Genomic DNA, 13,078 nt, shown 5'->3' with positions numbered 1-13,078 from the left:
ATTCGATTTGATATCTTTGCGAAAACAGTGACGACTAACAGGCGTATTCGGGAAACGAGATAATTGCAAGATTGGAGACGAACTAGAGATTTTTGGGATCTACATTAGATATCGACTAGATGTGACTTGGATATCTAAGTCACAACTTGTGGAAATCGTCCAGAATCGCGGAAACGTCAAATTTGACATATCTACCTTACAAATATCTTTAAATTATCCATATCGTAACTTCTTGATTTCAGATTTCAGATGATTTATTGATAAATGTACATCTCATTTTAATGTCAAATAAAAATACAACGTATTCAAAAATAAAAATAAAATTGAAATTTGGTAATACTACATACATTGCATGAAATTGTATATAGGTAGGTACATATCATTTTATTTCTATTTACAGGGTTCGAATAGTGTTAGGATCAATGATCTTTTTGCAGAAACTCGTTTACATTGTAGCACGCAAGGTCAATAAGGAGTGCTTTTAGTTTTTTTGTAAATAAGGCATTACTATCCTGTTTTTTTGTGTTCAGGAACACAGTTATACAGATGTACTCCCGCAACGCTGAGAGCCGCGCGAGCCTTAGCTAGACGTGTGCGCGTGATGTCTAATAGATATCTAATTCATTTTCCGAATCGAGCCGTAAGTAGTTGACCGATGACAATAGGTATGAAATATTTGATGCAGGTATAAATATTTCATTGCTTACCATTAGCAACTTTATTTTGTATTTTACAGGCGGTATATACGATATAAATCTTCGTCATGGGGGCGCAACAGTTGGTTAACTTAAATAAGTTGCTACAGTTAATGGATAAATGGCCGCGTGACTCAAAATATCATTATTATCATTAAAATGACGGTGTACGAAGGTTACTAGTTATCGCTAGTAAAATCATTTAAAATAAATAAGTTTTATTAAAACTAATGGGTTTTATTAAAACTTATCTACAAAACAATGATGTTGATGATAATTAAATATAATTAAAGTTAAACCTAAATAATTATTTCCCAGCTGTTTTGTGTACTAAGTATTAGGTTACGTGCAGTATAATATAATATTACTGCATACTTTTTTAAATATTATGTATGTAATAAAATCGGTTGCATAAACACCTTTATCTGATGTCCCTACACAGTTAACAATGAATAAATAGGTACCTAGTTTATTTTACTTACGCCTACTTATTTTCACAACCGTTCTTACGGGTGAAATCGCATTAATACTTTTATAAGGCGTTGCAAGAAGTAACCTAAGCTTAATCTTTTAACTATGCTCCAAATCCGAAATTTGAACATTATTGTATGAATATCCATCGTAAGTCCTACCTTTAGTTTATAGAGGTAAAAGCAAAATTCAATGTGGAATATTGATGCGAAAATAAACTACAGTAAAATTATTCATATTTTCTGTTACTGGTTTAAAATACGTTATCTATCAGATTGTCTACAAAATTATTAATTCTAGATGAGATTAATTTTAAACTTTTATATAGGTATTATCTTAATGGAATTCATTTTGTATCGACCTTGTTACATTATTTAACCTTTGGAAATGCTTAGGCCAGCGCTCTTATTGGCTAGTGCACCTCTAGGTATACATATCATGATCGCTATGTAAATGGTGGTATACAAGGTGGTATACATATCATGATCGCTATGTAAATGGTAAATTGATGAGCATACATACAAAAAGTTAGCGTAAATAATTATATTTGCGAAAATTTTGTGCCTAATAGATTTTACACGTCTGACGATCAAGAGAGCACTCACAATATTTAATGTCTATGTAGATTTAATTTATTTATGCAATCACGGTGTCTATTAGTGCTACCTAAGACATGTTGCAGCTTTCTCACTCTATTTAATTTATTCATATTAATTTAATAAAACAGTCACATATAAATATTCCGCACAAACTGTAAAAAAAAACCTTTTGCGGAGGCAAACTGCCGTATTCGAACTTCAAGATATTCACAAGAGACGACACGTACTAGATTAATTCTAGATACGTTATAGTTTAGATATCAACTAGTTCCCTTTTGCAGCGCAATTCGGGCAACCAATGTCACTTTTACGTTAGATAGAGTAAGATATCTATTAGACGTGAATTGGATCTCTAAGTCATATCCTGTGGAAATCGTTCAAGAGTATCTCCAGAATCGCGCAAATGTCAAATTTGACAGGTTAGATCTTAAACATATCGTTATCGTATCTTGGTGATGTCTAAAAGATATCTAATAGATGTCTATTTCAAAATCCGAATCAGGCCCAAAGGGAATTTTTTTTTTATATCGACAATCACTCTATACCTTGATTTTTTGATTTTGGGTCCACAGTAGCAACCGGCATAACAGATTTGTTTTTGTCCGCAGCATGGGTGCTGGGATGGCTTATGTGCAAGACGGTGCCGTATGTGCAGGGCCTGTCCGTAGCAGCCTCAGTCTACAGCCTCGTCGCAGTCTCCCTAGACAGGTCAGTACACAGACAAAACAGCCACTAGACTGAGCACAGTCGCGCTACCCCCTTTGCCACGCATTCGGTAATTTTACTCCATGTTCGATTCGAAAGTGTCTTTGTGTGACGTCCGTGTCTTTGAACGGACCAATCACGGCACGGGACTTCGCTCACCTCGTCCCGCTCACCCCCGCATTTTTGGCATCATCGGTTGCATGAAATAATTGCTCTAAACTCGGTCTAGAGAATTCCTAGTATAGATTAGGACATAGGGGTCAGTAGCAACTAGTCACTTCATTTATATGTAGTTTTTGGGTTCGACAACTATTATAGGTACTGCCCTCCTAAGCCGAATATCTCAAAAAACAAATGATTTTGAAAATGGGATTCTCAGTTATATAAAATAAAGTATTTAAAAGCAATGAATTTTGAGATAGGTAGCGCTTTTTGGCTTAGCAGGTAGGTACTAATCTACCCACATATAGGATGAAGATGAATTTTGGGTCTCGTCATTATAATCAGGTGAGACTAAACATAAAACAGGTCATTCAACTTAAAACTATATCACGCTTTACATGCAGCACGCATTATTTAGAAAATAAAACGGTCACATATAATACAAATATTTCGCAGAAACTGTAAAAAAAACTCTCTTGTGTAGGCAAAGGTTTTTCGTGATTTAAATATCAAAAATGAACAAGACACTACAAGTCTATTTTCTCTGACTACTTTTCACTTCAACCTTTGTTTACCCAATGATCCCAAAGTAATTTCATACAGAGTCCTACCCAGAGGCAATCATGACTGCAACTTACCCGAGCCCTTATTGTGCGAAATTGCGCGATTGTGTCCGACTTGCATTGTCCCGAAAAAAGCCGAAGGTCGCATCTGAAATGCGGCCCAAATTTTTGGGTCCTAGCACCTTGACCCGGTAGTGATAGACCCTATTATAATATATCGGTGCGTGTTGACAATTGAGCAGCCCCTGCATTCCAAGTTCTGGCCTCGCGTGCCGAAAATTTATCAACGGGGACCTCGGATTAATTTAAAAATTTGATCGATGGACACCTTTTGCTGCAATTTATAAAATCAAGGTTCCGTAATGTTTTGCAAATTGAGAACGGTTCAGGTAAAGTTAAACTCGTTTATATTATTTGTTATTAAGAACCCATATTTACCGTGATGTAGAAGTAGACGGGATTATACTGGATACACGTTTTAGTATGATGTATCTAAATATATCGAGCCAAAATAATCAATCGTGTTCAAATTTCCTTAATCATCCGGTGTCACCCAACCTTTATTCAGGTCCTTTTATTTTAATCCATGACATTTAAAATACATATTTACATTTAACTAGTATTTTTTACCTGTCTACGACAAAGCTTAACAAGATGATTGAGTATTTATATATTAATCAAGCCCTTTTGACTCTGAGCATTCATCTAAATTGAGCACACTCTGAGGGTTGTCAACATTTTAGTGCACGTGTTAGCTTCGGGGGATGTTAGAGGTGTTTATTTAAAAGGTCACGACTCAGGAAATTTGCTTCGGCTCGTTGCTCAGGTATTACAAATTTCCTGCGAATTTTGTTGCTCAACTTAAAAGGAGTAATATACCTAATATTTTATTATTCATATTTACAATGTTAGACCTAACAGTTTATGCAATATATATGCAAAAGTAGAAAGCCTTTGACAATATCACAACGTAGCGTAGATTGGTAAAATAGGTGAGTACTAATGCATCAGATGCGAATAGTTTTTTATTAGTCAGAAGTATTTACAGGACAATGCAAACCATTAACCATATTAAGTTTATTAAATGGCTACTCTACACGATTATCTAATCAGCATCATACGGGCCCACTAAGATGGGCCAGCGTGTAGAGTTGAGTTGTAAAAAAAAGTGTTTTCAATCTGTAAATAGAGACAAATTGTTTTACTGTCATCATCATCATTCGCTTGCCCTTATCCCATTCATTTGGGGTCGGCGCAGCATGTCTTTTTCTTCCATACCTCTCTCTCGCCCGTCATCTTATCATTCACTTGCGTTCGTTTCATATCATCTCTGACACAGTCCATCCACCTTTTTCTCGGTTTTCCTCTCCCATTACTTCCCTCCACATTCATTCGTAATACTTTTTTCGTCACATGACCATCATCCCTCCGCATCACATGCCCGTACCACGCTAGGCGATTCGCTCTTATTTACTTTTTCTACGATGGATGCAACATAAATCACCAGGAAGCGATCTCATACGCATGTCTGACCTAAAAACAGTTGCAGATAAAATAAGCCCGATTCTAGCCCAACTAATTAACTTATCAGTTAATCAACAAAAATTTCCTACTAAACTCAAACAGGCAATAGTGCGTCCAATCCATAAGAAAGGTTGTTTTAAAAATTATTCTAATTTCAGACCCATATCTTTACTATCTAGTGTTGACAAAATAATAGAGAAATGTATTACCGACCGAATATCACATTACCTACAAACTAATCATATTCTAAATAGTCGCCAGCATGGATTTCAAAAACAGAAAAGTACGAACACACTATTATCTGCCTTTACAGATGAGATTAACAATAATTTAGCAGATAAACAGTTTGTGGTAGCTATCTTTTTTGATTTTAAAAAGGCTTTTGACACCCTAGAGATCGATACTTTGCTGAAAGCCATGGAGGAGTGCGGGGTGGGGCGGCCACTGAACCAATGGTTCCGTGACTACCTCACCGCGCGGTCCTTCCGCGTGAAGGTCGGGTCGGCGCTCAGTGACGAGCAGGCCGTCCGCTGCGGAGTGCCGCAGGGCTCGGGCTGCGGGCCCCTCTGTTACCTGATGCACGTGAACAGCCTGTGCGGCGTGCTGCGCCACTGCTCCGCGCACATGTTCGCGGACGACCTGTGCACGCTGCGCGCTGGCACCGACCTAGAGCAGACCTGCAAGCTCGTACAGGAGGACGTCGATGCCGTTGTCAAGTGGTCACACGATAATGGAATCGTACTAAATGCCGATAAGACAAAACTCATGATAATTCATTCTCCATATTTGGTACCTAAAAATGATATCCCATCCATTTTCACTCATAGTTTCCAATGTTTTCATAGTATTAATAACTCCGGAACTTGTAAATGTCAGCCCATAGAAAGAGTTAATAGTTTTACATATCTTGGCATGAAAATCGACGAAAATTTCTCCTGGACGACTCATGTAGATTACATTAGTAATAAATTAAGAATACTTTTAAGCATATTTTTCCATCTTAGTTTTAAAGTTCCTGTTAGCTCGTTGAAATGTATTTATACTTCTTTAGTAGAGTCTATTATTAGTTACGGTCTTGACTGCTATGGCCTCACGTTTAAAACTAACATAGATAAATTAGAAATGTTACAAATTCGTTTTCTAAAGTTACTAGTTCATAAAAAGATAAAACACAATTGCAAATCTGACTATAGACAATTATTTAAAGTATGTAAAATTTTACCAGTGGGATTAAAACTCAAATATATGTTAGCTGTAAACAGTCATGGCAGCCAGGAACACAGGGATCTAGTCAATCATAGTCATAATACCAGAGCACTAACTGCGGGCAAATATGAAGTACCTAGGGTGTATAATTATTATGGCGATAGGACACTAAAGAAACGTTTACCCTATTTACTGAACACTTTGCCCACGGATATAGTAAAAGAGCCCAAAATAAATAGATTTAAAATCAGTCTAAAAAGGTATCTCCTGAATACTCTATAGGGGATGTGTTACCCTATAGTGTATTCATGATATACCTACCTATTTCAACTACGAATGTAAACCTATTCTAATTTTTAAATTTAATTAAGTATAGTATTATAGTATACTGAGACTCCACAGTCAAACTAAATGTAGTTTTGTGGAGCATTGTATGTAACAATAAAGTCGTAACTTCTAGTATAATAAATAATTAAATAAATAAATAATTCTTGTCACACCACACATCCATCAATAATGTCATTTTACAGTACATATTAATTGGTGCTACTTTCCCGCACTAGTAAGCTTTTAATTTGAAACTATCCATAGATGTGATTTTAGCTGACTATTATTCGCGCATTCCAGCTACGTAACTACGAGTAACGTGACGAGTAATAATTATTATTCCTTAAATATGCGGCCATGCGCCCAAGGACTGCACAAATCTGTGTGTAATGACTTTGATACAACCTTCGCTTCATCAACCATCATGTCAATATTGGAGTTGAAATATTAGATAATTATTATTAATGATCAAAAGCTTGTAACTTTCTGATTGATCTTCGCCCATTCGAATAATATTAATTCCGATGGACGCAAGTCATTGTTTAGGATTACTGATTGTAGTTTCGGAGAAGACAATAATATTATTGCCTACCTAGTAATGATATTGAGCGTCTGACTTTAAAGACGTAATACATGTCAGGTCAAGTTCTATAATTAAACGATAAGGTAAACGTACTAGTGCTCGACATGCTAATGCCCAATAGATGACACCTTGCTCTCACCTTTACTCTATAGACAATGACTTAAGTTTCAACATCACATGTACTGGGATCGCGTCGAGCACCAGAACGTTTACCTTATATAGGTATAGATTTTTTTCCAACGGGAATTTAAATGGCATTTGTCCCAGTTTGGGAAATTGCATCTTATTAAAGTTATTGATGAACAATTACTATTAGGCTTTCGAAACTTCATGAAAACTTGGTCACAGTACAGTATTATAGAAGATATAATTAATACAAGGGATCTAAAACAAGTAGTAACGACCCCAGATTAGGAAATAGTGTAAACTATGGGAAAATTAATAAGCCAACATATTTAATTACACAAACGGGTCCCGCGATATAATTTCATTGTTTTTACCTTAAATTCCGACTTTTCAACTGTGGTCACGGAAATACACTTCTTTGTGACCCGATTGTGTAATTAAATTTGTGTACAAAACGCGAGAGTTTAAAGTGTTACAGTAATAAGCCGAATAAAGTACATGCATGTTAAGACATTCCATGCACCCACGTGTTTATATTCTGTACCAATGCGAAAATACTGTCCGAGGACTATTTACCACTTCATAAATCCAAATCTCCACTTGCTAACCCCAATGGGACCATTAACATTCCTCCTTGGCATTTTCACTGCTAACTGAATACTCGGCTTGCACAAACACCAATAAGTTTGGCCTCGACATCCGTTACAACTATTTATTACCAGAGATCACTCATATACTGGTTGCCTGCAGCTGGTAAGTACTCGGTAAGTAATGTATATTAGGAGTTACCGTAATTCTGATCACGTCTCTCATGGTTTGTTATAGTCCTACTGGCCTACTCGGATTCATCCCACGTAAACAATTAAATCATGGGAAATATGTGGACCAAGGGTAGATCATCGATACGGGAAAGGTAAACTATTTACTCGTTTGGAATGTCATAACTATCCCTTTATAACAATGCTGTCAATTATTTTAAAGTAAAAATATAAAATTTTAAAAATAATTAATGTTATTAAAACATACTATCCAATTTCTAACCTCTTCGTTTTACATTTTCAAATTAGAAGGCTAAAGCGTGCGTAATGAAAGGTTGCGAGCGTTGACAATTTGTTTTTGCGTGAATAACGACCTTTCCTATTATGAAAATCTTACCCAAACTAACATGTAAATTAGTTGACAATTCCAATAAAAACGACATTAACCACTACCACCAGTTTTGACATTGACAGATACGCTCGTGTCTAAGTTACTTACTTTCTATGCATCTCGCTCGTACTCGCATATTAGTGCAAGCGAGATGTATAGAAAGTAATTTACGTAGACGGGAGCGTATCTGTCAATGTCAAAACTGGTGGTAGCCGTATAGTTCAAAGGTACCTATTTTGGATAACTTTTTTATGATGCATCGATAATGAAACACTTTGTTGAGTTCTAAAATATTTATAACTTATTACACGAGTAGAATGTACGTTAGAAGAATCCTAAACATACAAACTATAAAAATATTATTAGTAGGCATAGCACAAGAACCTCTCTAAATATTAAAGTTAAAAAAAGACGGGCAGTCCATCTCACTGTAGTAAATTGTGTGACTTTTGGCGTGGCAAAGATCATGCAAAACAAAATATACCTAACGACTCGATAAAATGGATAAAAATATTGAAGTAAAAATATAAAAAAGCTACGTCGTGTTTTTTTGTCATAAAATCAGAATGAATCACATGTGTTGTGACCAGCCAACATTCTTGGGTAGACTTTCAGCAAAAATATTGTGGCATAAATTTGAAGTTTGTGATATATTTTTAAGAAATTATGAATAAGTACCTACGTAAAATAGCAATTTCAGCTATTACCAAATAAGTTTATGGACATAACACATATTTTCTTGTAAAAGTTACGAGTGTATCTCACAGATGGAAAAGCAGCCCAAGGGTAAAAAACCGGGCAAGTGCGAGTCGGACTCGCGCACGAAGGGTTCCGTACCATAAAGCAAAAAAAAAAACGGTAAAAAAAAGCAAAAAGAAAACGGTCACCCATCCAAGTACTGACCACGCCCGACGTTGCTTAACTTTGGTCAAAAATCACGTTTGTTGTATGGGAGCCCCATTTAAATCTTTATTTTATTCTGTTTTTAGTATTTGTTGTTATAGCGGCAACAGAAATACATCATCTGTGAAAATTTTAACTGTCTAGCTATCACGGTTCGTGAGATACAGCCTGGTGACAGACAGACGGACAGACGGACGGACAGCGAAGTCTTAGTAATAGGGTCCCGTTTTACCCTTTGGGTACGGAACCCTAAAAAATGCTAAAATAAACGTACCAAGTGCTTCGATATTCGCCAAGGCTTATCAATCCAACCTTGAGTTTCAAATCATCCGTAACGGCTACTGTATAAGCAATATACGCAGCCTCAAAAACGTGACAAAATTTCCTCCCAAGGCCGTTCGTTTCAATCGCCCTAAAAATTACAAACGATGTATCATGCAAATCTCTGGCGGCTGCTTTAACATAATACGCCTTGCAATTTCCTGAGTCCTGACACGACAAATCTCGACTGCGTCCTTGGCTGCGTTCTGGCACATTATACAGAACAGGCATGTTATGAAATATCTGCATGACTTTCATCTTGAATAATGGTTTGGCTAATTTGGTTTATTTCGACTGTAGTAACATTTGTCTTGATATTTGATGAGATGAGCTTTGTTGGTCACTTATTGCCAGAATAAGTTCTTATTTTTTTTTAATCGTACATTGTTATTATGTCTTAGATAACCAGCCCAAGGTAAGCAGCAGTAGTTCATTGTGCAACATGGGGCTTAAGTTGAATATTGCAAACGAGAGTAAGTTAAATCGCGTCAGCTTGACGGAGCTACACACAATGTTTTTCATTACACTTGCGGTACAAAAATTAAGTATAAAGACAAAAAACTGTTAATTATGGCACTAGAAACTTCATAACTTCCTAGGAAGAACGCTTTATCTATAACTCCCGCTAAACCTGCGTGCAATTCCACATTTACTGAGCGACTGTGATGAAAACAATCTTGTTTTGTCAAATGGTCAAAGTAATATTTTAAACTTTCGCGTTTTGAATACATACCACCACCACCATCACCAGACCACCACCAGTACCACGACCAGTGAAACCTGTGTCGAAACGTCGGTAAATCAAGGTAATTGAATATAATTCGCGTTAGACCCGTCTATAACCCGTCCCACAGTCAAACCGTGTAAACTGTTTTGTGGGACACTGTAATTGTATAAGATGTATATTTTTATGTTAATAAATAAATAAATACGAAAAATAAATAATGTGAGTTAATAAATGGTCAAAGTACCTAATAAGCAATTTCTTCAGTTTATTTAAAACGCAAAAGTAACAACGTTGAATAAAATAAAAGATACCTAATAATGTATTAGGATTAACGTCTTGTTTCCCTGGCTTTGATAATATTACAGGTGTACTGTGACTTTGCCTCTACCATCAGTTGGCAGAGTATTTTTCACTTACTTTCAGTGAATAAACGTGCCGTGAGTCACGTTTTACGTTTCTTTACGGTCTTATGTACCTAACTTCACTCCACTCAAAACGATGCTGTCCCTTTCTAAGTATACTAAAAAACTGAGCAAGAGTTATATCGGAGTTTTATACAGCGCCTCTAGGATTCACCTAAAGAACTAAATAACAAAATTGACACATCGCTCCTTGAGAAACATAACGTCATTATCCAAAAAATGGGGTTTTTGAGTTAATAACGCCATCTAGCTCGTATGATCGTAACGCACGCAATACGAAGACACCTATCGCCCTAGCTCTATTAGAACCGCCAGAGGGCGCTAATGTCGTTATGGCGAATAGAGGGAATAGGTGCCCGTCTCATAGGAACAATGTCATTAAAGGGAAGTAAATTGTATTTTTTTGCTTAGTGACGGTTTTCTATGAGATTCAATGGTAAGTACGTCAATTTACATAAGAAATAGTGTATCTATACGTACTATGTCACTTTAAACTTATAATATGGTATCAAAATCAAAACTCAATTTAAAGCAATATCGTACTTTTCCCTTTAAGGACACTTGTACTTTTGAATTTAATAGAATAGAATAACGTTTTGAAATAAGTAAAGTGACATTATACCTATAATGACGGTTTTGCTTAAAACTTAAAGCCATAATGCTGACTAAAAATAAAAACGTACTGTTCTTTTACTTTAAGTGACATTGTGATTTTAAGAAGCTGACAGAAGTTTTAGCAGGTCGATCGTCATTATCTGTGTAGTGTCAATATGCTAGCTTAGTTTACCATAGCGACAGTTGGCATGCTTAAGTGAAAAATGTCGTTTTAAGCTTAAAGCCACTACAACTGGTACAGAACGCTTATAACGGTGTGGTTAATGAATGTCATTCGTTGTTTAATGTCACTGTGTTGTATTTTTTCTATAAGGTTCATAATAGAGTTGTATTATGGGTACCTACTAGACGACTATTTATAATTAGATAGATATAGCCACATTACGAGCCCTATTGATCTAACTGTGGAACTAGGTTGGTATGTGTAAGATTCCCATATTTATTAATTATAATATAATATTATTTATGTGCTGTGTGATACTTTTTCATTCATCAAAATTAGCAAGTTATTTTTGTGATGTCTGTTATGTTCCAATTTTATTTCTGACAAGGTGACACAAAACACACATTAATTATTATTATCACTAGGTAGGTACTTACCTATTAATTACCCATAAAACTATTGTTCTCTTACAGTAGAAAATGTCTCAATGTGTCTTGAATGACAAAAAAGTTTAAAGCTATTTGAATAAAGTTAATACTACTGTTTTAGTTGAAACTGTTAATAAAGATAATACTTATGATGATGAAGAATTCGTACCTCCTTCAGAAGAGCTAGTTCTAATAACGTAATGTGTCGCTTGTGAGTTTTTTGTTGTTTTTCCGGGTTGGTTTAATTTTGCTACTGGCTGTTTCTAAAGTATTTATAATGTTGTTATTTTGAATTTGAACTTCTGAATGTGTATTTGTGGTATCTCTTCTTGTAAGGTGTCAAAATTACTTCGTAATTCTAAGTTAAACTGATCGTGGTTACAAATAAGAGTGTGTTTCTGTTTAGGTGTTTTGCCTATTTATGAATTAATTGCTTACGGTGGATTTAAGTCTTAAACTTTATTTTTGCTCTCACGGGTCTGTGATCGGAACTAAAGGCCGTAGCAAGATAAGGGAAGAAGATATGCCCTTTTGGAATTCAACGCTGTTTTTTTTTTCTATAATTACTTACATTTAGTAGTACAATTGTGCAAAGTTTTGTCAAAAAAAAACATGTGGTTCAGCTGGAAAAAAATAAAATCCGAAATATTAAAAAAGTATATTTCTCTAAAAGTATTGAACTTTATCATATTATCTTTATTTCATTTTAGTCAACTTAAAAGTAAGTATTTTCTCAGAAAGTATTGAGTCTCTATCTTTATCATTTCTGTAAAAAAACACGTAAGTCAAAATTTTTTTAGTTTCGAAGGCGTGACCACTCTAAATGACATTGCTATAAAAACTCTATTTAATGGTATGTCAGTCATATTAGTTTCACAGCTAAAATCGAAAAGCAACAGTGTCAAAATTAAAAAAATATGTTGGTTGGATTTTGTTACATTTTGCTCTTAAACCATTCTAATTTTTTTGAGAAAAAAGGAATTACTTATCTACGTTCATGTTTCGACCAAAGGCAAATGGAATAGACCTAGAACTACGGTCGTTTCTGCTGCCAAGGCCATATGTGGTCCGACTATGTATGTGTGCTTGATCTGACTTCACCAAGGACAATGGTCCATGTTTCCTGCTTTTCATCAGTAGATTTATTTAGAGGGTCATAATCTCGTAATACTCTTCAATCTTATCATCGCAATGTGTAGATGTTGATGCGTAGGCTTTGATTGCGGTTAAGGTAATATATAGCTTTGGGATTTGGGATATGCTTAACGTCAACACAGCCACCTTGTCGGAGTAATTTGATAATCCGACAATGTTGTCCTGCCACTTCTTTTTGACGACAAAGCTTGTGGGTATCTTCCGCCGGGTAGTTTCAAAGTAGCGCCAATAACA

General features: G+C 35.6%; 1 protein-coding gene across 1 annotated transcript in view; it reads left to right on the top strand.

Moving 5' to 3' along the window:
• The window catches only part of LOC134676414 (neuropeptide SIFamide receptor-like), a 114,031-nt gene that overhangs the window by 39,308 nt on the left and 61,645 nt on the right, over positions 1–13,078 (top strand). Inside the window, exon 2 of the mRNA XM_063534806.1 lies at positions 2,374–2,473. Within this exon, the coding sequence (XP_063390876.1) occupies positions 2,374–2,473 (100 nt within the window). The remainder of the gene's footprint in view (positions 1–2,373; positions 2,474–13,078) is intronic.

Source organism: Cydia fagiglandana, chromosome 2 (assembly GCF_963556715.1).
Source record: "Cydia fagiglandana chromosome 2, ilCydFagi1.1, whole genome shotgun sequence".
NCBI classification, from domain to species: domain Eukaryota; kingdom Metazoa; phylum Arthropoda; class Insecta; order Lepidoptera; family Tortricidae; genus Cydia; species Cydia fagiglandana.
Note: the sequence above shows the minus strand (reverse complement) of the source record. Positions and strands in the feature narration are given on the sequence as shown.